This window comes from Mobula hypostoma, chromosome 17, assembly GCF_963921235.1.
Source record: "Mobula hypostoma chromosome 17, sMobHyp1.1, whole genome shotgun sequence".
NCBI classification, from domain to species: Eukaryota; Metazoa; Chordata; class Chondrichthyes; order Myliobatiformes; family Myliobatidae; genus Mobula; species Mobula hypostoma.
Window position 1 is genome coordinate 7771108 of NC_086113.1, and position 25392 is coordinate 7796499.

General features: G+C 41.7%; 1 protein-coding gene across 12 annotated transcripts in view; it reads left to right on the forward strand.

Annotated features, from left to right (window-relative positions):
* The window catches only part of LOC134357816 (RNA-binding motif, single-stranded-interacting protein 3), a 1318209-nt gene that overhangs the window by 773038 nt on the left and 519779 nt on the right, over positions 1-25392 (forward strand). For all 12 annotated transcript variants that reach the window (XM_063069497.1, XM_063069500.1, XM_063069498.1 and 9 more), the window contains one exon: positions 21368-21525. In XM_063069497.1, the coding sequence (XP_062925567.1) occupies positions 21368-21525 (158 nt within the window). The remainder of the gene's footprint in view (positions 1-21367; positions 21526-25392) is intronic.

Here is a 25392-nt window from a genome sequence, read left to right on the forward strand (position 1 = left end):
CAGAGCGTCATAGGAAGTCATTCCTGCCTGTGGCCATCAAACTTTACAACTCGTCCCTTGGAGGGTCAGACACCCTGTGCCGACAGGCTGGTCCTGGACTTATTTCATAATTTACTGGCATAATTTACATATTACTATTTAACTATTTATGGTTTTATTACTATTTATTATTTATGGTGCAACTGTAACGAAAACCAATTTCCCCCGGGATCAATAAAGTATGACTATGACTATGTACAAACTCCCAGCAGACAGCAATAGTATTGAACCTGGGTCACTGGTGCTGAAATAGTGTGACGCTATCCGTTAGAGAACAGTTACCCTACCATGCCACCAATGTGTGCTGTAATTCTTCTCCACCTGTACTACCTGCACAGAACTCTCCAAGTCCACGTGATCCTGACTTTGAAACCTGTTGCTAGGTCTGAATTCTAAACTTTCTAACCATTACCGCTTCTGTGGTTCCTTAGATTATGAGGACACTCAGTCTTCGTTTATTGTCATTTAGAAATGTATGCACTAAGAAATGATACAATGTTCCTCCAGAATGATATCACAAAAAAAACAGGACAAACCAAAGACTAACACTGACAACACCACATAATTATAACATATAGTTACAGCAGTGCAAAGCAATACCGTAATTTGATAAAGAGCAGACCATGGGCACTGTGAAAAAAAGTCTTAAAGTTCCGATCAACTCCCGATAGTCCCGATAGCAGGCGGCAAAAGAGAGAAACTCTCCCTGCCATAAACCTCCAGGCCGACAACTGCCAATGCATTGGAAACACCCGACCACAGCCGACTCTGAGTCCGTCTGAAAACTTTGAGCCTCCGACCAGCCCCTCCAATACAGCCTCCCGAGCACCATCCTCTGCCGAGCACTTCGACCCCGCCCCGGCCGCCGAGCAACAAGCAAAGCCGAGGACTCGGGGCCTTCCCCTCCGGAAATTCTGGATCACACAGTAGCAGCCGCAATGAAGCAGGCATTTCAGAAGTTTCTCCAGATGTTCCTCTGTGCTCTCACATCTGCCTCCATCAAATCAGGATTGTGCACGGCACCCTACTTGACAGATAACAGATACCATTCACCAGAGTGGCCGCTGCGAGCTGCGTCACGCCACCATCTCCTCCTCCTCCTCTTTAAGGCACTTATAGCTGCCCTCCTAAAGGCAGTACATATCAATTGATTAATGCTGGCCTTGGCAACAGCAGGATCAGAACTAGATTTATTAATACGGAAATATATCGTGAAATTTGTTTCATGGCGGCAGTACAGTGCAAAGCATAAAAATTAATTTGTTGCACAAATGAACAGTGCAACAGACAAATAGTGACTTAGTATTCATGGGTTGGATGGCGGAGGGGATAAAATGGCCTAAAACATTGGATGTGGGTCTTCAGGCTATTGCAAATTATATTCAAATGTTGGTACCATAAACCATTTCTGGGTGTACTCACAATCCTTGGCTATTCATATGAGGTGATTAAACCAATTAGATTCAGCTTCATGGGATTAGACTCTTGCTACTAATTTTCATCACCATCACTTCCCAAGGCCTTTTAAGTCTGTGTCCATTGACTCATAAAGGACATCACTTCTTTTTCCTCCTGAGGCCTCCAAAGCAATTTATGAAAATCTTCAATGTTCCAAATAAATTTATCGCCAAAGGACTTATGGGTCACAATATACAACACTGAGGTTCATTTTCCTGCAGGTATTCACAGTGGAACAAAGAAATAAATAGAATCAATGAAAAACTACACACAAACAAAACTGATAATGTGCAATAAAAGATAAGCTGTGGGAATACAAAATAAATAGAAAAATATATAATGCTGGGAACACCTTGAAGGTGAGTTCATAGGTTGTGGAATGAGTTCAGTGTTGTGGTGAGTGAAGTTATCCACACTGGTTCAAGAGCCTGATGGTTCTCGGGTAATAACTGTTTCTGAACCTGGTGTTATGGGACCGAAGGCTCCTGTACCTCCTATCTGATGGCAGCGGTGATAGGAGAGCATGGTCTATGTGGCGAGGGTCCTTGGTGGTGTAGGCTGCTTTCCTGTGACAGCTCGGAGCCCACTCTGCCAAGTAGAGCATTCACGATCAGAGTAATTATCACTGACTTGCATGATGTGAAGTTTGTTACTTTACAGCAGCTTTGCCAATAGCTTCTCCGAATCGAATCAAGTTTACTGCCACTAAATATGTCATGAAATAGATTGCTTTGTGGCACCAGTACAGTGCAAGGCATAAAAATCACCTTAAGTTTAAGACATACAAATAAAGAGCTCAGAAGAAGAATAGTGCCGATAGTATTCATGGGTTCGTGGTCAGTTTCTGACTCTGATGGCAGAGCGGACGAGTCTGTTCCGAAAACATTGATTGTGAGTCCTCAGGCTCCTGTACCTCCTCCCTGGTGGTAATAATGAGAAGAGGGCATGTTCCTTAACGGTGTTGTGGTTCCTTAACGGTGGATGTCACCTTCTTAAAGCACCACATCTTGAAGATGCCCTCAATGGCGGGGAGGGTTCTGTCTGTGATTGAATTGGCCGAGACTGCAACCTCTGCAAGTCCCTTGTAATTCTGTGCATTGGAGCCTCCGTAGCAGGCGGTGATACACACCTTCGTACATCTGCAGAAGTTTGCAAGAGTCTTTGGTGACATACTGAATCTCCTCAAGCTCCTCAGGAGTAGGGCAGCTGGGGTGCATTCTTTGTGATTGCATCCTCCTGTTTGAAAGTTTTTAAAAGTTGCAAACTTGCCCCCTCCGTTGCACCCCCACTGGTGCTGGTGGTCACTGAAGAACGAGGGAAGGTATGAAGCGATCCTTCTCGCACAGAGGCAGTGCCAAGTTGTCAAATTGTCTCCACGTTGCTTAATGAAACTGTGTTAATTGTAATTGCAACCTCACGGCCATTGCAAGGCAATTCAATTTTGCCAACTGACAAATCCAGATTAGAATAACTAAAATTATACTGATTATTTTGGCAGTATATTCATAGATTGCTATTAATGCATTTTGCAGTACGAGGTGGACGAAGACAAAAGTGAAATATGTGTTGTGTGGAAACCCTTTATTTTTACTGAGTCCAGTTTTGTCTGTTCCAACCAGCACTGCTACACCAGCAGGTAGCTCACCCTGCCCCTGGTCCTTTACCCTACTCCTCACTCACTGTGTCGGTTCTGTGCGGGAGCACTGTTCTGTTTATGGCAGGAGTACTGTACAGTACCCACTGTGCCTCTAATTTCTGATGAAGTTCTGCATGATTAATTGTCTAATTTTTTTAAAAATTTAAATTTAATTCTCAGTAGATAATTGGGATTTTAGGGGCTGCTGACTCAGATTTTTGCAGCCATTGGCACATGTCAGTTGTCACCGCTGACCATGACGGAAGTTGCCCACGAAGATCGCACATTGTCTTTCACACGGATCTCACATGTCCAATATCACTTGCTGCCTTTTGTCTGGAACTGCAAGGTCATCAGGCAGGTTTGACTAATTGAAGGACTCCCATAGTGTGTCAACCTTTTACATGAGACTCTCAGAGCAGACTAGATAGAATAAATGGCCTAATTCTACATCTGTGTCTTATGGTCTAAACATTTTATGATGCATAAAATATAACTGGGACATAAGCAATATTAAAGTACCTAAAATATTATAAAGAGAATTTTAATCACTAGGAGAGTGACAATAATTTTTGTTCTCCTTTACACTTAGATTAGATTATGAGGACACTCAGTCCTTGTTTATTGTCATTTAGAAATGCATGCATTAAAAAATGATACAACGTTCCTCTGGTATGATATCACAGAAAGACAAGACAGACCAAGAATAAAACTGACAAAAAGCACATAATTATAACATATAGTTACAGCAGTGCAAAGCAATACCGTAATTTGATAAGAGCAGACCATGGGCATGGGAAAAAAAGTCTCAAAGTCCCGATAGCCCCAACATCTCACGCAGATGGTAGAAGGAAGAAACTCTCCCTGCCATGAGCTTCCAGTGCCGCAAACTTGCTGATGCAGCATCCTGGAAGCACCCGACCACAGTCCAACTCTGAGTCCGTCCGAAAACTTCGAGCCTCCGACCAGTCCTCCGATACCGAGCACCATCTCTGCCGAGCGCTTCAACCCCGGCCCCGGCCGCCAAGCAACAGGCAAAGCCGAGGATTCCAGGCCTTCCCCTCTGGAGATTTCAGATCACGCAGTAGCAGTGGCAGTGAAGCAGGCATTTCAGAAGTTTCACCAGATGTTCCTCCGTGCTCTCACATCTGCCTCCATCAAATCAGGATTGTGCACGGCCTCCCACTTGACAGATTACAGATATTCATCACCGGAGAGGCCGCACGCGCTGCGTACTTATGTACTAATGAAAGACAATAAGCTATCTTGAATCTTAAAACAGCAAAATAACATTTTACTCGTTACACAAATAAACAGAATTTTGAGATTTGCAAAACTTGTATGAAAAATATCCAGGTGTAGGTTGATGGAAATCGGTAGAATAGTAGTTCGATGTGGACTAGATAGGCTGAAGGACCTTTTTCTGTGCTGTACTGCTCGATGACTCTAAAATTATTTATTTTAGTACTGGTGAGATTGTTAACGATTGCATATTCTGGTCCCTTATGTGTGGCTTTGTTTATCATGGGAAGGCTGATGGACGTGCAGGCTTGATAGATGCACATCACGTCCAGTGGCGTGGAATGCAAGATGATTGGGGACCCTTCACTGCTTCAGCCTTCCTCCACGTTCACTACCATTCTGAAGTGCCATCATCTTCCATCAGCTCCACCACTGAGATCTTGGTTGGATTGCTCTGTGTCTGGAACCTCCCCCTTGACCTCATTACTCTAGGTGACCCGGCCAGGAGCTCAGGATCAGATGGCTAAAGTCCAGACAGCATCACTGTCAGGATCTTCTGAACTCACGAGCCTCTTCACCGTGATCCTTTGATTACATTGGACACAATCCACCCTTTCGAGAAGCAAAGAGTGATTGGCAGCCAACTCTGGAATTCCGTATTTGACTGTGCACGTCCAGATTTCAGAAGCTGATGTCAGATTTCTCCTTATTTTTATTGACTGTCTCTACCTTTATTTACCTTCAGAAGTTCGGTGCCAATGTACAATATCACAGTTGCCAAGACTGGAAAGTCTATGTTCTTAAAGCCAGTATTTTTAGTTACTCCCTGTGCAGCCTCATTTGCATATTGGTGAATCAATACACATTGTGGCCTAATTTAAGACTGAGATTTAGGAATGGACAGCTTTGGAAAAAACTACAGACGGCTGTAGATTCAGCCAGCTCCATCATGGGCACCAGCCTCCCCATCATTGAGGACACCTTCAAAAAGTGATGTCGCAAAAAAGCTGTAATCCATCATTAAGGACTTCCGTAGTCCAGGGCATGCCCTGTTCTCATTGGTACCATTAGGGAAGAGGTGCAGAACCTTAAAGAGACATGCTCAATGTTTTAGGAACAGCTTCTTCCCTAACGCCATCAAGATTTCTGAAAAATAGTGAGGTCGCATTCATGAACCAAAGCATGATCACTACCTTACTATTTTTGCACTACTTTTTAACATATATTTATTGTAATTAAATATTTTTAATGTATTGCTCTGTGCTGCTACTGCAAAACAACATAATTCATGGCATACGCCAGTGATATTAATCCTCATTTTGGTTCTGATTCTGGGCGAAGCATTAAGCAAGGAGACTACTCTCCGTTGTTGTAAGGTGGAATAGTTCAGCTTTCATGGGAAAGTCTGGGGCTGGGAAGTTGGTTGAATAATTTTTTCCAGTGGGTGGGAATGTCATCACTCTGCTTAGAACATGTTGGCTGACTGCAGAATGTGACAAGGGATGTGGTCAGAAGGCATGTTTCTGTGAGCCATGTGGGAATGCCTCTGACTCACCCAGTTCTTGGCAGCAGAGATCGGAGAGTGGAATTCTGTTTGTAATCTCCACCAGCGAATTTGATTATATCTATGATCACAGTCAGGCAGATGTTTCAAATGTGACTGTTACTATGTTCTGTTGCTTGGCACCCATAAATCAGTGGACTTTGTTGTGTTGCTTCACTTCAAATGTAGACATATTGCCAGGCTACGTCAGCGCCACTGCAGTGAAACACAAAGTTAATTTTTCGACTTAAAGAATTGTTTCTGGAAATTAATTCAGGAACATTTTCAATTTATTTCTGACAAGCTGCTTGTGCATTTGGTGGTGTTTAGAGGTGGGGGGAGGGGGGAGAGAACAGGAACAAGGTTGCATCTGCTGGGTCGATTTAAGAATGTGCGCCCAGTGACCAGTCTATTAGCTATCCCCTGTACCTCATCAGAATCGGGTTTAATATCGCCGCTATAGCTCATGAAATTTGTTGTTCTGTAGCAGCAGTATATTGCAAAACATAATGAAAAAAACTATGAATTTACCATAAGAAGTGTGTGTGTGTGTGTGTATATATATAATTTTAAAAGGTTAAATTAAATAATAGACCCAAAAGAGAGAGAGAGTGGTTATTCTCACTGACTAAATATCACCTGACCTTAATACATTACTTAGAGGTTACAATAGAAAGTCAGGAATCAGAAATTATACCTTTACAATCAGGAGTAAAACATGAATTGTTATTTTTCTCATTCACTTTATAACATGTTTACACTCCTGAGCGTTAGCCTCCTCAACATCAAGGACATCTTCAAAAGACGATGCCCCAAAAAGGCAGCATCCATTATTAAGGACCCCTTTCACCCAGGACATGCCCTCTTCTCATGGCCACCATTAGAGACGAGGTACAGGAGCCTGAAGACACACACTCAACATTTTTAGGAACAGCTTCTTCCCCTCTGCCATCAGATTTCTGAACAAACCATGAACACTGCATCAATATTTCTGCTCTCTTTATATGTATTTCTTATTATAATTTGTCAAATACTTTATGTATTGCACTATACTGCTTATGCAAAACAACAGATTTCACGACATATGCCAGTGATGATAAACCCGTTTTCTGATTCAGAAACCCCATGATATGTGAACCCTGTTAACTCTGCAAATACATGCACTCAACGTTTTAGGAAGAACTTTCTTTGCTCGACTTATTTAATTAGTATATAGTTTTTTAATATATATAGTAATTTATAGTTTTTATTACGTATTGAATTGTACTGCTGCCACAAAACAACATTCTTCATGATGTATGCCGATGATATTAAACCTGATTCTGATTCTACAATTGGTATATTTTCCTCAATGTATCCATGAGAAACTGGTAAAGCAGAGTTCGATATACCAGTGTGTATCTGTGCAGTGTTGTAATTCTGCAATAATGCAATATTACTGTAAGCCCGTAATGATGCTGATCACACCCAGCTAACTATGTGATACTAAAAATAAATCTGAACCCAAAATTGATCAATGCTAAATATGTAATGGTGCAGATTAGTCAACAGCTTGAAAAATGACTTTAGGATATTTTTGGCTTGCAGAATATTCTCCATTTTCTCCTTAGTTATTCCTCCACCTTGAGTATTTTAAGCAGCTGCCGCTGGAGCATCTGTTCCATTGCCTGACCTAGGGTTTTTTTTAATGTAATGTGCAGGTTTAAACCATTAACTTCCTGGAGTTGAATTTAATTATTATGTGGTTATCCATTTAAACTGCTACGTAGCCAAGGCTGAATGGTTCACAAGAGGCAACTGACTGCAAGACCCCACAAAGGATTGTGAGAACCACTGAGAGGACCATCGGGGTCTCTCTTCCACCCATCCGAGGTACTTACCAGCAGTACTACATACATAGGGCACTTGGGATTGTCAATGATCCCTCCCATCAGCCCAACGATCTCCTTGAACCCCTACCATCAGGCAGGAGGTACTGTAGCATTGGGACAAGGAATGTTAGAATGGGAAACAGCTTCTTCTCCCAGGCCGTAGGACTACTGAACTCCCTGCCACCACCAGCTCTCATCACATATGACGTGCCAGTAGCGTTATACTGTTTACTTTTTAATCTTGTGTTATAAACACACCTCATTATTTGTTAACTTATTTATGTTAATATTACTTTATATGTAGTGTGTTCATAGTCATACTTTATTGATCCTGGGGGATTAATAAAGTTGCACCATAAATAATTAAATAGTAATAAAACCATAAATAATTAAATAGCAATATGTAAATTATGTCAGGAAATAAGTCCAGGACCAGCCTATTGGCTCAGGGTGTCTGACCCTCCAAGGGAGGAGTTGTAAAGTTTGATGGCCACAGGCAGGAATGACTTCCTATGACGCTCTGTGCTGCATCTCGGTGGAATGAGTCTCTGGCTGAATGTACTCCTGTTGCCCACCCAGTACGTTATGTAGTGGATGGGAGACATTGTCCAAGATGGCATGCAACTTGGACAGCATCCTGTTTTCAGACACCACCGTCAGAGAGTCCAGTTCCATCCCCACAACATCACTGACCTTACACGAATGAGTTTGTTGATTCTGTTGGTGTCTGCTGCCCCAGCACACAACAGCAAACATGATAGCACTGGTCACCACAGACTCGTAGAACATCCTCAGCATCGTACGGCAGATGTTAAAGGACCTCAGTCTCCTCAGGAAATAGAGACGGCTCTGACTTTGTGCACTTTGGTCTGGAGGAACATTGTTTCATTTGCTGATGCACATGTATATGGTTGAATGAGATAACAGGAGATTGACTATGGTACAAAGTGACAGAGGATGAATCGCTAGGATCTGTGTATTTTTTTCTGAAGGGGGTAACACCAAACTGAAGGAAACATTAGTAACATCTATGAAAATGAAAAATCAGTCAATGCTTCTAGCCGAGACCCTTCTTCAGGACTGGAAAGGAAGGGAGAACACGCCAGAATAAAAAGATTGCATGGAGGGGAAGGAGGATAGCTAGAAGGTGATAGGTAAAGCTTGGTGGGTGGCAAAGGTCAAGGGCTGGAGAGGAAGAAATCTGATAGGAGAGGAGAGTGGGCCATAGGAAAAAGGGAAGGAGGAGGAGACACATAGGGAGGTGATAGGCAGGTGTCAAGTGGCAAGGGCCAGATGGGGAATAGATAAGGAGAGGAGGGGGAGAGATTTTTTCTTTACCAGTAGGAAAAATCAATATTCGTGCTATCAGGTTGTAGGCTACCTAGACAGAATATAAGCTGTTGCTTCTCCACGCTGTGGATGGCCTCATTTTGCACAAGAGGAGGCTATGGAATGACATGTCGGAGTGGGAATAAGAATTGAAATGTTTGACAACCAGGAAGTCCGCTTTTGGCTGATGTAGGAAATGTTGCTGTAATTGTAATCAATGGACAGGTGATTATTTTCCATTTAGTGCACACAGGAAAGTTCAGATCTTATCGAGTGTAGATGAGCTTTCTTTTAATGCAGTTCCTGAAAGGATGGAGACGCGATTCAAGTGTAAATGTGAGCTGATGAATTTTGGGCGAGCAAACAAGGGTAGGACATACACAGCAAATGACAGGGCTGTAGTCAGTGTTGATGATCTCTATTTATTATTTTTATTTCGAGATAGAGAAGAGCAACGGGGCCTTCTGGCCCAATGAGCCTGCACAGCCCAGTTATTCCTATGTGACCGAAGGGGTTTAGATGAGATTACAGAAATGGAGACAGATGATGCCAAGCATTTAAGATTAACGATTAGCTTTATTTGTCACATGTACGTCGAAACACACAGTGAAATGTGCTGTTTACATCAAAGCAAATCAGTGCGGATTGTGCTGGGCACCCCGCACTTGTCACCATTCGCCTGGTGCTGACATAGTGTGCCCACCACTGACTGACCTGAACCATGTCTCTCTGGAATGTGAGAGGAAACTGGAGAACCAATGACCAACACAGTCTGAAGAAATGTTGGAGGCAGCTCTCATGTGTCACCTCGCTTCCAGCGGCAACATAGCCGGCCTACAGTTTATGAACCTTAACCCATACGACCTGAGGTTTGATCGATTTATGCACCAGGTCGAGTTGGAAAGGTCGAGTGTGGGCTGAATCAGGGTAGTGGGGCCCAGGCCCAGCAGCGAATGAAATGGCAGTGTCCACATCCGTGCGTGTGGAGCAACCTGAGATTTGGACAAGCTATGCCCCGGGCCAGATTGGAAAAGTTCAGGATGTCAGGGCCAGAGGTGAGGGTTGGGCTGAGGTTCAGCTTGCTACTCCACAAGGTTACTCGTCTCTGTGCCGAACTGAAGCGGTAGTCTGTAACTAACGGGCTGTTGGATCAGCTACAGTGATGACTGGCTTTCGTGGCTGGGGACTCGCTTTCGTGATCTTCAGTTGTTTGCTTGCTTTTGTCCTTTACGCACATTGACGGTTTTTTTTTAATGGGTTCTTTTAGGTTTCTTTGTTTTCTGACCGCCAGTAAGGAGATGAACCTCAAGGTTCCATATAAAATACATCATTGGATAATAAATGTACTTTGACTTTAACTTCTGACGTCTTTGGAACATGGGAGGAAACTGGAACAGCCGGAAGAAACCCATGCAGTCGCAGGGAGAACATACAAACTCCTTTTAGACAGCAGTGGGAACTGAACCGTAGTTGTCTGATTGCTGGTGCAAAAATGTATTACACTAACTGTGAAACCTCCGTGCCCGTGTAGTATGACCCCATTGTGAATAAACAGGATCGGTGCAGTTGGGTGCAATGGCAAGTGTGGTAGACCAAAGAGCTTCTTGTACATTGTGGAAGTCTGTAACAGAGCTTTAGATATGTTTGAACAAAATAACATCTTCACGACTGTGGAGGAAGAGCGGTGGATTTTGGGTAACTCTTTCAAAGAACTAGCAAAGGCATGGGAGGTTAAATATTTCTCTTCTATGCTGCATGTTTCCTTGATCTTTGTGGTCTTGACACAGTGGTGGGTGAAAGAACAACAGGCTCCAAGAGCAATTAAGACCTACTGTTATTTTTGTTACATTAAGTCTTTCATGACTTGGCTTCCCAACTTTTGCTGCCTTAATTCCTTGAGCCTTCTGAGGCATCTGGAATGTTGAAAAATACTATATTACAAACGTGTTTGTAGTTGAAATTCCACACTAGTTCTTTTGTTCTTGAAATTAAACTGTCGTTCACAGCCAGTATATTACAGAGTGTATGTCATAGAGTCACAGAGCACTACAACACAGAAACTGGCCCTTCGGCCTATCTAGACCTTACCAAACTATTATTCTGCCTAGTCCCATCAACCTGCATTTGGACCATAGCCCTCCATATCCCTCCCATCTATGTAGTTACCCAAGTTTAAAGTTCAAATTACAGTTGTTGTTCAAGTACATATGTGTCACCATATACAACTTCACTCGCCCCAGCATTGAAATGTTCCCATAACCAACTTTCAAGGACTCTTCATCTCATGTTCTCGATATTCATTGTGTACTTATTTATTAGCATGTAAATGTTTTGTTGTCTTCTGCACTCTGGTTGATCACACCAGATGGCTGGTCTTTCGTTGATTCTGTTATGGTTGTTATTCTATAGATTTATCGAGTAAGAAAATGAATATTGGGGTTGTATATGATGACATATATGTAATTTGATAATAACATTTATTTTTACTTTGTACTTTGAACCTGTTAGCATGAGTCCTGAGGACCTGCTCTTTTAAATGTTGAAATATCTTAGATGTTAAATATATTTGGACAGTTTACTAAAATTAGCTCTTTCTTTTAATGTCATGTTGAATGAAATGTGTCTTCCTAATTGGGCCGTGTGCTGATTATTTTATCAAAAGTTGGCTCTCAACCAGCACATGACGCGGTGTTGAAAATATAATAGCATGCATGCAACTGATTTTTCACTAAATATGTTCAGCTTAATCATACGGAGAGTCATAAAGAAAGAAATCTTGCCATCTTCATCACACTTACTGATGTAAATTTGTTTTGTTAATACTTTGTAGAGCTGTGAATCTAAACTGTGATTCTAGACAGCTCAACTGATAATAGCACAGACAAAATGTCTTTGTTGTTTTAAAGACAAATTGTATGCAGAGAACAAAACCGCTGAAGTGAACAGTAACGGTAGACACCTATTCCTTTTGGTTATTTGTATCCATTACAAAAATTAATTCTGGCATTCTGAATACCAACTCATCAAACGGAATGGTGCTTGATTTTAGAGGAAGTTCATTTCTCGTTACAGAGTTGTAATTCTAAAAGGCGAGTAACATCATAAACGTACCCACCCACCCTGCTCATGGATTGTTTGTCCCACTCCCATCAGGGAGGAGGCTACATAGCATCCATGCCTGGACAACCAGGCTCAAAACAGTTACTTTCCCTAAGCTGTAAGCATGATCAACACCTCCACCCAGTAACCCAACCCACAACACCCCCAGCCACCACTATTTATCATTTCCTGACAGAGTCACCTTATGTACAGATACTCCTGTGCCGAGCGTCACATTATGGACATACAGTCAATCTCTGTACATATGATGTTGTGGTGTTCGCCAAGCTTGGCGGTTAGCTTGTAGGTGTTTCATCGCTAGTTGAAGCCTCCATTTGCTTGCCTCAATCCTGATTGGCTACCCCGATAGTTGACCTATGAATTCTATTGGCTCACGTTTCTTTGGCTCTTAGGGGTATGTAGATGGTGTCTATTTCGATATGGTTGTTTACAGAGTAATCAGAAGAGAACCACACTTCTAAAAATTATCATGCCTGCTTTGTGTTTGCTTGCACCAGAACCTCCACGGTGTCCCAGTGAAAGTGGTGTCTCCTTCCCTGTCTTCACATACCGAGATCAGGGACAGTGGATCATTTCACTGTGCCACCAGTTTGTGTTCCCGTAAACAAATTGATTGCTCACGTCCTCTCAACTCATCCCCTCAAGCTAAAGAAATGCAAACCGATAGAATTTCTATGTTTTCTGTTTCTCATTCAAAGGTCGAATGAAAGGGTAGCCAATCAGAACCAAGGCAAGCAAACAGGCGGCTATATAAAAGCGAACATCCCCAGAGAAAAACAATAACTGCGCACTGAGGATGTCACCTTGACTGGTGATGAAACGTCTGCAAGCTAATTGCCAAGCTCGGCAAACACCACAGTATCAAACACCTCAGCCCAAGCTGCCAATATTCACCAGCATCCTAAGCTATCTTACCTATTTATGTATAAATAATGTGTATGTGTATATATATATGTGTGTGTGTGTGTATTTATATTTTTTAGTGTGTATCGATATGTTTTTTAGTATGTATATATAGGCATCCATTAGTCTCGTGAGACCATGGATTTGCAGCTTGGAAGGTTTCCAGGGCGCAGGCCTGGGCAAGGTTGTATGGAAGACCAGCAGTTGCTCATGCTGCAAGTCTCCCCTCTCCACACCACGATGTTGTCCAAGGGAAGGGCACTAGGGCCGATAGAGCTTGGCACTGGTGTCATCGCAGAGCAATGTCTGGTTAAGTGTTTTGCTCAAGGACACAACATGCTGCCTCTGCTGAGGCTCGAACTAGCGACCTTCAGATCACTAGACTGACGTCTTTTTTAGTATATATATAAAACAAAAATAGTGCAAATAAGACAGCAACAATTCTGAGGCTAAAAAAGGAGCAAAGGTAGTGAAATAGTGGTAACTGAAGTGTTTTGTATTTGTTTGGTATTGCTTGGTCTGATCCTGATATAGGTATCCACTTGCAAAGAGCCAAGAGAACATTACAGAAGTACAGCATTCCACTCATTACCCTAAACTGCATGATTAACTTAACGAGAATGGGCTTTGGTCAAGAAAAAGGAAGAGAATAATAATTCATCAAGGAATAAATGAGAACAAATTGAGTGATGAATAATTATATTAGTTTTTTTTATCAACTTCAAGTCCAAGTTTATAGTCATTCAATATGTATACCACGAAATGAAACAACGTTCCTCCACACCAAGGTGCACAACACAGTACATATATCTTACACACACAATACATGAATCATATTGGCCTATCAGTAATATAAATTTGTATTTATGTGTATCTTTTATTCCTCTCTTGTCAACTTGTTTGGAGTGGTACTGGTCAAAATCTGGTGCCTACACATATCATTTTAATTTTGGCGCGCAATGCTACTTTTATTATTTTTTGTGTAATAGGAGAACAAATACTAGTAGGAGAAAATAAATATTAAATTGTTTGAAGTTGTACATTTGTCCCTTATGTGAATTTATTAAAGAGAAATGACATTAAACAATCTTGAATTGTGAATCTTCAAGAAGCGTTGAGAAGCAATTGCAAAATATTGATCTCGGTGAAAGCAAATGGTGATGTAGTTACAGTGCTTCAATTTTGTTCTTTTTATATATTTACATGGACATGAAGGAACAACAACCTGTTCTTGCCATTTGGATGGTTCCTTTTGTATGGCTTTTGAAAGCCCCTTTTTACATCATTCCGTTCTGATCAGACTGTTGAGAAACGCCATCAGACCATAAAATATAGGTCATTCGGCCCATTGAGTTTGCTCCACCATTTAATTATGGATAATTCCTTCCAGCCTCATTTCCCTGTCTTCTCCCTGTAACCCTTTACTTCTTCACCAGTCAAGAAGCTATCGGTCTCTGCCTTAAGTGCATCCAGCATATGGTTTCCACTGCTCTCTGTGGGAGCAAATTCCACAGATCCAGCACCCTCTGGCTGTTAGGATGGGAAGCGGCTTCTACCCCCAGGCAGAGAGACGACTCAGATCCCTGCCTCCACCCTGGTCTCATCACTTATCAAGCACCAGTAGTGTTACCCTGCTTACTTTTTTAACTTGTGTCGTAAATACACCTGATAAATGTTAATCTTGTATGAATATATTTTACTGTTTATTTATTTATTTGTTGTGAAATTACTTTATGTGCTGTGTGTGAGTTATATGTACTGTCTTGGTCTGGGGGAAAGTTGTTTTGTTTAGTGCCATACTGTACACGTATGCATTAGAATGATAATAAACCGGAACTTGAATTTGAACTTCCTCCTTACGTGAGAATGATTAGGAAAGGCTGTTAGCAAGTAAGGGGAAATCCTGCAAGGGGAGGCTTTTCAACATGAGATACAGAGAATTTGACAGCAATAGATTTATTTCAGAGTGAAGGACAAGGTGGGCACGATTAGAAAACTCTGATGAGGAATATTGTCCCGTTAGTCAGGAAACAAAAGGAATTGAAGACTACTGGGATCAATCAAATTCCTTGAGGAGTTTAAGGGATGTGAAAGTACTTCTTCATCATCTGGTTTGGCTGAAATTCTAACAGGGAGCTACTTTGCAAAGAAAGCAGAAAGATCTTGATTAGTGAGGGCATCAAAGTTTAGAGGGAGAAGGCAGGAGAATGGGGTTGAGAGGGATAATAAATCAGCCATGATGGATAGGCAGAGCAGTCTCCGGGGTTAAATGGCCAAACTCTGCTTCACTGGAAAGGGAAATCGTAAGGTAGAAAGAGAACAGGAGATGACTTTGGCAGACAAAGGAAAATTAAAAGAGATGCTGCAACAGTGTGCAAAATTCTCAGGCACATGCAGTATATATTATGAAAGTGTGCTGACTAAGACTTTTACATAATACTGTAGTAATTTTATGTATTGCAGTGTACTACCGCTGCAAAAGAAAAACAAACTTTATGACATATGTGAGTGATGATAAACCTGGTTCTGATATGGGTCCCTATTGTGGACTGAAAGTGGGAAGGGAGCAAGGAAAGGGCATCATGGTTGGGAGAAAGGAGAGGGGAGGGGGAAGGAACGGGAAGCACCAGAGAGACATTCATTTATAATCAATAAACTGATGGCTTTGGGATTTAGTGATCTTGCCTGGTGTTTCAGGCTGGGTGTGTTTGCACCTGTACGGCACCCCCCCCCACCACCCAGACCCTGGCACTGCCTCTCTGCCACTTGTCCCACACCCCTCCCGTGGCACTCCACCAACATCCCAACGTCCATTCCCAGCACCCTGCACTCCAGCCATATTTACAAACTCGCTCTCCCCTCCACATCAACAAATACAGTACCACGCAGAAATATTAGGCTACATATATGTGCCCAAAACCTTTGCACAGTACTGTAGATCAATAGCGAAGGTGTAACTATGGAGAGAACAGGTCCTCTTAAGGATTAGTTTGGTCATCCATGTGTGGAGTCATGGTAGGTGAGCAAGGTCTTAAATGAATACTTCTCGACTGTAAAGTCCTGGGAGCTATGGAATGCAGGGGAGAGAACTGTGATGTCTAGAAACATATAAATATTACAAAAGAGGAGAGGATGGCAATTCTGGGGCGCATAAAGGTAGATCGATTTCCAGACCCCATCCTGGGCAGGGTAGAAGTGTCATAGTACACAGCCTGCTTGTTTTTCAGATGGAATATGAAGCACAAAAAAAAACCAATGTAGGTATTAATGTCTGTTTAGCAATGCGGTTAGAATAATTACAAATAAAGCTAAAAGATGAAAGCTGAACATATAGTTGTGGTTTCTGCGGCCGATGTCATTCTACTTCAGTGCAATGCTTTCTATTCAAGTTCTTTTCTGATATTTTCTCATTTCAAATAAATGTTGAAGGTGCATTTCAAAATACTTGTAAAGTTATCAACTATGGACCTTAGATCATAAGATGTAGGAACAGAATTAGGCCAACCGGCCCATTGAGTCTGCCCTGTCTTTCGATCTTGGCTGATTTATTTATTTTCAATATTCAGTAGGTTTCAATGAGTTCTGCTCTCCCCCCCCCCCCACCTCATTCTTCTAATCCAGGGGTTCCCAACCTCTTTTTCGCAGTGGACCAATACTATTAAGCTGCCCATGGATACCAGGTTGAGAACCCTTGTTCTAAACTCTAGCTTGTTTAGCCTAGAGCCATCAAACGCTCCTCATACTTTAATCTTTTAATTCCTGGGATTGTTTTTTTCAATCTCCTCTGCACTCTCTCTCTTTCTTTTTAAATCTTTTTATTGAATAAGTATACAAAAAGGTAAGCCATATAGACACTAATACACTGTTAGAATATAATAAAATTACAGAAGATATTAATACAAAAAAAATACTACAAACAATGTAATTTAAACATAACATACCAAGGTAACATAATAGTATACTAATTTTTATATATATATATCAATAGAGAAAAGGGAACCCCCCCCCCAAAAAAAACCCACCGTGCAACTAACTAAAAGCAAAGCAAAGCAATGGGCTAACTTGAAACCAAACAGAGTTAAACTTAAAATCACGTCCTCAATCCTGACCTCTATTAAAAACAGTAAAAAAAAACAAGAAGGGTATATATTACATTTAATGAAAATATTGAATAAAAGATCTCCAAGTCTGTTCAAATTTAAATGAGGAGTCATAAAGATTGCTTCTAATTTTCTCCAAATTCAAGCATAATATCGTCTGAGAAAACCAAAAAAAGGCAGTTGGAGCATTAAGCTCTTTCCAATGTTGTAAGATACATCTTTTCGCCATTAAAGTAAGAAATGCAATCATTCTACGGGCTGAAGGGGAAAGATTACTGGAAATTTTAGGTAGTCCAAAGATAGCGGTAATAGGGTGAGGAGAGATATCTATATTCAATACCTTGGAGATAATATTAAAAATGTCTCTCCAAAAAGTTTCCAAAGTAGGGCAAGACCAAAACATATGAGTTAAAGAGGCTATCTGCCCCGGACATCTATCACAAAAAGGATTAATATGAGAATAAAAGCGCGCTAACTTATCTTTGGACATATGTGCTCTATGAACAACTTTAAATTGAATTAGGAAATATTTAGCACAGATAGAGGAAGTATTGACTAATTGTAAAATCTGCCCCCAGTCATTCACGGAAATGGTAAACCCCAATTCCTGTTCCCAATCTACCCTAATCTTATCAAATGGAGCTTTAATCTTTTAATTCCTGGGATTGTTTTTTTCAATCTCCTCTGCACTCTCACAAAGCCAGCACATCCTTTCTTCGACGAAAGACTCAAAACTGCTCACAATACTTAAAGTGCAGTCTGACCAATAAAGATTCAGCATCACATCCTTGCTTTTATATTCTAGTCCTCTGGAAACGAATGCTAATATTGCATTTGCCTTCCTTACTACCTTCTGCAAGTTAATGTTTAGGGAATTCTGCAGTATGTCTCCCAAGTCCTTTTGAACCTCCAATTTTCTCGTTTAGAAAATAGTCAATGACTATCAATATAAGCTTATTTTTTTTGGACAAGAATGAAGTCTGAGCTCTGGGGAAGTGTTCTTTCAGACCACCCAGAAGCAGAGATTTTGAATGTGTTTAAACAATTGAAATTCAGGCAAATCTGACTCGCTCAGTTGAGCTTTCTTGACACTGTCTTGATTGAAAAACATGGCATGACTGTGAAATGGGTAACTTCTAAGTAGTTCTTTCTCACAAGCTACTAAAAGGGCCAACATGTTTCAAATTGTTCAGAACTAGAGCTGCAATCCTGTGGGGAAAATCCTCCTGTTATACTAAAATGACAAGAAGCAATAATACGGCAACTGTTTCAGTTACCTTTCCTTGATGTCAGCAGAGCAGACACAAGTCACTGAATAATTTCAGAGTAGATCTGTTACATTCTTACCCTATAACTGAGTAGGTCAATTCCTGATAGATTTTCTTGATACTGTAGCTGTGTTTTAGTCTTAAATTTTATACATTAAGCACAATACTTGATTGCAATCTGACCCACTTTACCAGCTTTATTCACTATCTCAAAGTAAATTTATTATCAAAGTACTTTTTATGTCAATGCATACTACCCTGAGATTCATTTTCTTGCAGGCACTCACAGTAGGTACAAAGAAACACAATGGAATCAATGAAAAACTACACACAAAGATGGACAATCTATGAATGTGCAAAAGACAAACTGTACAAATACAAAAAAAAATACTAATAGTGATTATAATAAATAATATTGAGAACATGAGTTGTAGAGTCTTTGAAATAGAGTTAATCCGTTGTGGAATCAGTTTATTGTTGAGGCGAGTGAAGTTATCCACGCTGGTTCAGGAGCCTGATGGTTAACTGTTCTTGAAACTGGTAGTGTGGGACCTAAGGCTCCGGTACCTCCTTCTTGATGGCCTGGATGGTGAGGGTTGTTGATAATGGATGCTGCTTTCTTGTGGCAACACCCCTTGTAGATGTGCTCAATGGTATGGAGAGCGTTTCCTATGATAGACAGATAAAAATGCAACCCAAGACCACCAAGCACTGATTGCAAATATACCCCAGAGCTTGTTGCAAAATAAATATACACTGTTTAAATTTAAAGGGTATTATTTTCATGAAAAACTGCTAATTAACTTTTTTTGCAATATTTATCAGGAGTGCTGTGAATGCAAGTCCCTTAGCATAGCCAAGTATCTCTCCCATCTGTCCCACAATCTCTTTGACCCGCTACCATCAGACAGGAGGTATCGTAGAATTAGGATAAAGACTGTCAGGATGAGAAACATCTTCTTACCCTAGGCCTTGATACTTCCTATCACCATCCAAGCCTCCTCACTTATGAAGTGCCTGTAACGTTCTACTGTTTACTTTTTAACTTGTGTCATAAATGCACCTCGTGCTAAATGTCAATCTTCTGGAATATATTTTATTATTTGTTAATTGATTTGTAGTAATATTACTTTATGTGTTGTGTGTGAGTTATTGTGCACCTTGCTTTGTAGGAACATTGTTTGGTTTGGTATATGGTTGAATGATAATAAACTTGAACTTGAACAATACATTTTACTTGAGCTTTTTAAGACATTGTTGAAAAAGTCGATCTTATTAAGATTCACTTGAATCAGAGAAAATGGAGATGCATACATTATGTACTGAGTTTATTAAATTAATGGATGGGTGATCATTATATTCTCCCTACCTGCTTTCATGTATGGAGTTAGCCATACAATTTATTAATTAGAATTGTCAAACAGAAAAAAAGAGTAAAGGTTCTCAAGCTATTGAGGGTATATGTTAAAAGTTAACTAGAGTAAAACATCAAAAAAATTATTTTGTTATTCAAATATGAGTCTATCTTTGGAGACTCGGCATTTTAGATAGTTAGAATAATACTTCAATCATAAAGCGTTCAAAGCCAGACTGGTGAGATCAAAGTCTCCAGCGACACAGTTTGAGGTATCTTTGTTCAAGACTCCTAATTGGCCCAGTTTCATAGAAATCCATCGCATAATCCTTGATAATCAGAGAGGTTGTAAGAAGAGCATGACTGAAAGAATAGAAATGCCGTTCTGATGAGAAATGGAACTGTCTCCCTGATCTCTTAATGTTGTGTTTAAATGATTTTGTCAATGCATAGTAGAAATGACTTTCCAGCTAACTATCATTGCACTTGACTTGGGAGTATCCTTTGCTGACTTGTTATAGGAAATGTTCATGAAATGGAAAAAGTTACCAAATTAACCTGGAATCAGGCAAGAGTGCTGTGCGAGCTCTGGAGAATACACTACCAATGTAAAAATGACAGGGTCTCTGAGTCAGAGTCAGGCTTATTATCACTGACATATGTTGTGAAGTGTGTTGTGCAGTACAATGCAATACATAAAATACAAAATAAATTACAAAAAGAAATATATATCAAGAGAGCTGCTGCACCATTGTGTCACAGCAGTTAGCTCAAGACTATTACAGCTCGGGGCGTCAGAACTTGGGAGTTCACTCCTGGCGCCCTCTGTGAGGACTTTGTACGTTCTCCCCGTGGAATGTGTGGGTTTGCTCTGGTTTCCTCCTACAGTCCAAAGATGTTCCGGTTAGTAGGTTAATTGGTCAATGTAAATTGTCCCGTGATTAGGTGAGGGTTAAATTGGCACAACTTGAATGGCCAGAAGGGCCTATTCTGTGCTGTATCTCTTCATCAATAAGAAAATAAATATGGAAGAGGTGTTCATGGGTTAATTGACTAATGGTGGAGGGGAAGAAGCTGTGTGTCTTTGGGCTTGTGTAGCTCCTCTCTGATGGTAGTAATGAGAAGAGAGCATGTCTTGGTCAGGGTCCTGCATGATAGATCTTGCCTTTTTGAGGCATCGCCTTTTGAAGATTTTCGCACCGTTGGGGAGTCTGGTGCCCATGATGGAGCTGGCCAAGCTTACAACCCTGGGCGGCTTTTTCTGATCCTGTACAGTGGCCCCTCCGTACCAGATGGTGATGCAACCAATTGGAACGCTCTCCACTGTATACATGTAAAGAGTTACTAGAGGGCATGTCCTAGGTGGTGGGGGTCCTTGATGTGGGTGCTGCTTCTCGGAGGCATGACAGTTTCTAGCAAGTATGCTTCATGTGGGGGATAAATATCATTGAACAATAAATGGGGGAACTGATTTCTCATGTGTTTGCAACTTTTTGAATTTCAGCAATCCTATGCACCAGCCCCCCACCCTATGGCTCCCCCCAGTCCAAGCACAAACAGCAGCAACAACAGTGGTGCTGAACAGCTGAGCAAGACGAATCTCTACATCAGAGGCCTGCCTCCCGGCACGACTGACCAGGACCTCATCAAGCTGTGCCAGCCGTAAGTGGCTCTCTTCCGTTCCTTTATTGTTGAAAACAGTACCTTCAAGGAAGCGGGCAGATCCTTCCTTTCAGGAAAGAAAATGGGAGACCGTAAATACAAGGAAATCTGGAGTAAGACATACAAGGTGCTGGAGGAACTCAGCAAGTCAGGCAGCATCTATAGAGAGGAATAAACAGCCAACATTTCAGGGCAAGACCCTTCGTCAGGACTCGATCAACTTCAATAGTCTTAAAGAAGGATCTCGGCCCCAAGTGTCAACTGTTTATTCCTCTCCGTAGATGCTGCCTAAACTACTGAGTTCCTCCAGCATTTTGTGGATGGAATACTGTCAGTTTCATGAAGGTATTGATTAGAACTCAGTAATAACTCTCAATTTCTGTTTAAAATACAAATTTAATACCCAAGTGTTTCCTTCCATTATACTTACATGTTTGAGTATTTACCATTGATTCCTTAAAAACGTGGACTCCTGGATAGGCATACGACTGAAAAGAAAATGATTGAAAGAGAAACTTTTAGGAAAAAGGGTAGAGTTAGATAGACCTTACAATAGGTCAAAATGCTGGCACAATATTGTGGGCCAAAGAGCTTTTACTGTTCTGTGTTCTATGTTCTAAAATGTGGAAATGTGGTTGCAATCACTATCTTCTCAAGATTGTGAGGGATATATTGGTGTACAATTTGGAAGATGTTACTTAAAAGGCTTTGCTTTATTTACTGAAATTAGTACCATATATATTGCAAGTGTTGAAATAAGCCAGATTATACTAGATTTGTTCGGCAGAGAGGAGGCGCCTATAGATAAAGAAACAGAGTTAATATTTCAGTTTGTTGAGCTGAAAAACATTCCAAGTAAATATTTTTAAGATGCAAATAAAGAAGATTGGGAAAGAAAAAAAGAAGTAGAGTTTGGATGAAGAAGAAAATGAATTTCAAAATGATAGTGGGATTGTTATGCAAGCAATTGTTCGTTGGTTCTGTGCCATGTTGTATAACGTGGGCAATCATCATCTTTCCATGACCATGATTGTGCTCGGTAAATTTTTCTGCAGAAGTGGTTTGCCATTGCTGCTCTCTGGGCAGTGTCATTACAGGACAGGTGACCCCAGCCATTATCGATACTCTTCAGAGATTGTCTGCCTGGCGTCAGTGGTCGCATAACCAGGTCTTGTGATATGCACCAGCTGTTCATACAACCGTGCACCACCTGATCCCATGACTTCACATGACCCTGATCATGGGGATAATCAGGTGCTACATCGTGCCGAAGGGTGACCTGCAGGCTAGCAGAGAGAAGGAGCGCCTTACACCTTTGTTGGAGAAGTATCTCCACCCCACTACCCAGAAAGCCAGGGTAGGAATGGAATAAAAAATATAAATTCCAGCCATTGTATTGTCAGTTCCATTTTGGTGTCCCAGTCCCCTGCTTCCTGCCTCCTGCTTCCTCCACTTGTCCAAAACAAAGGAAAGAAACGGTTACCATCCATTAGACCAATGGGCTTAACATTGAATTCAACAAGTTCTCTTTAGTTAAAGTTCAGGTTTATTATCTTCTGATTGTACAATCAAACGAAACATTGTTTCTCCAGACCATGATGTACGCACAAAACATATATCACACACAGCCTGCTAAACAAAATATTACCTTAAATATGTTAATAAAATAAAATGCATTGCATGTAGTGTGCAGCATAAGGTAAAGAATAAACAGCTCGCTGTCCTAGTGACGAGACCTCAGTGGTGGCAGGGTACTCATTAGTCTGTCAGCCTGAGGGAAGAAGCTGTTACCCAGTCTGGCAGTCCTCGTCCTGATGCTCTCTATCCCTCCTTTCTGACCGTCGTGAGTCAAAGAGATTGTAGGGTGGGTGGTAGGGACCCTCAGAAATCCTACGGGCCCTTTGTATACGAGTTCCTATTGAAGGAGGATGAGAGGTGACTTGATAGAGGTCTACAAGGTTATAAGAGGCATAGATTGAGTGGACAGCCAAAGGTATGCAGGTACTTAGTAACGCTGTTGCCCTGTCAGTGCTTGGTGTCCTGAGAGCACTGGACAGAAAAAAATAAGGTTGGAAGAGGTGCATGTGAGTCATGGCCTCAACTGGAAGTGCTGTTTAGGGCCTTTGGTGGTGGTGAGAGAGGGAACGCACTACAAGCCTAGGTGAAGAATTGCTCCAGAATTTCCTCTGAGTTTTTTGTCAGTTCACTGCCTTAACTTGTCTGGAAATGTGATGCAAGTCTCATTGACATGTGACAGGAGACTCCATGCACTTCCAGCAATGGGGTGGCATGGTAGTGTAGTGTAGCACAATGCTTTACAGTACCCAGCGAGCTGGGCTGTATTCCCGCCACCCTCTATAAGGAGTTTATACGTTCTCCCCATGACCACGTGGGTTTACTCTGGATGCTCCAGTTTCCTCCCACAGTCCAAAGATGTGTGGGTTAGTGTTAGTAAATTGTGTGCATGTTGTGTTGGCTCTGGAAGCATGGCGACATTCGTGGGCTACCCCCAGCACATCCTCGAATGTGCATTCCAGAAGACATGCAGACAGGTTAGGAGGTTAATTGGTCACGTGGGTGTAATTGGGAGGCACGGGCTCGTTGGGCTGGCAGGGCCTGTTGCCGTGGTGTATCAAAAAGGAAGGTTACTGCCATGGACTGAGAACTGCCCTTCAGTTCACCATCAGAGTTAATAAATTGTCAAATTGTTCTTTTACCGGAGGGTGAAACATAAGAGTAAGTGTAAAAGATGATCCAAATTGCTATTGACATTGATTATCTGTCACTGTGTTGCTGCATCTCAGATAGATTTTCATCTTTCCAAGTGCTCCTTCATAAAAGTTCTCATTATATCCTCCAAGTTAAATGCATGAGGAAGAGTATCACCATCATTGCAGTGCCCCCAGAGATGTGTGGTGTACCAGTGATCAGTCCTGGCTGACATTTGGACAAAGGCCGATGTAGCACTGGGAGATTGTACACACTTTGCACATTGGTTACTTGTCAGTCCTAGCTTATGTACAGTTTTTCAAAGTTCTAACTAAATTTATTATCAAAGTGCACATGTGTCACCATATACAACCCTGAGACACATTTTCTTGCGGACGTACTCAATAAATGCGCAATCGAATAATAACCATAATGGAATCAATTAAAGACCGCGCCAGCTTGGGCGATCAACCAGCGTGCTTAAGGCACCTAACTGTGCAACTGCAAAAAGATGCTGAGATAAATACTAGAATGTGCAGGGACACATCACTAGTGATGTAACCTGGGGTCGTCTGGTGTTTTAGGACTTTCAACATCAGACTCTCTCGCCCAGGCAACCCTGCCAGGGCTGATCAGACCCTGGCATTTGTCCCAGCAGCATTGGTCCACAGTAACACACACACAAAATGCTGGAAGAACTCGGCAGGCCAGGTAGCAACTATGGAAAAGAGTAAACAGCTAACGTGTCAGGCCAAGACCCTTCAGGACTGCCCACGGGTCACACCTCTTGATCCACAACCAACTGGAGGATCGCTCAGCACCCTCTGTGACCGTCCTGATGGCTCTTTTCTTTGCAGCTAAGGAGAGAGTAGGTTCTGTACAGCGAGCAGCCAACAGAACCTCTACACCCCAGCCCTGCAGGCTTGCATCATGCCCTCCACCCCAACTTTCAGTTGCCAGTCAGGCGCTGTGGCAAACAAGCCTGCTGGTGATCTAGGCTAAAGCTGTAGTTGGTCTCCAGCGTTGACAATGCCATGGATTTTCTGGGTTGGCAGGGGTGATTTCTGTTGTTAATGGCCAAGGAGGTCCTTTCTGCCTCTGCCTTCTGCACCCGGTCATGGCGCCAGTGAAAGAAGCCTTCTCCCGGGGTTTTTGGGC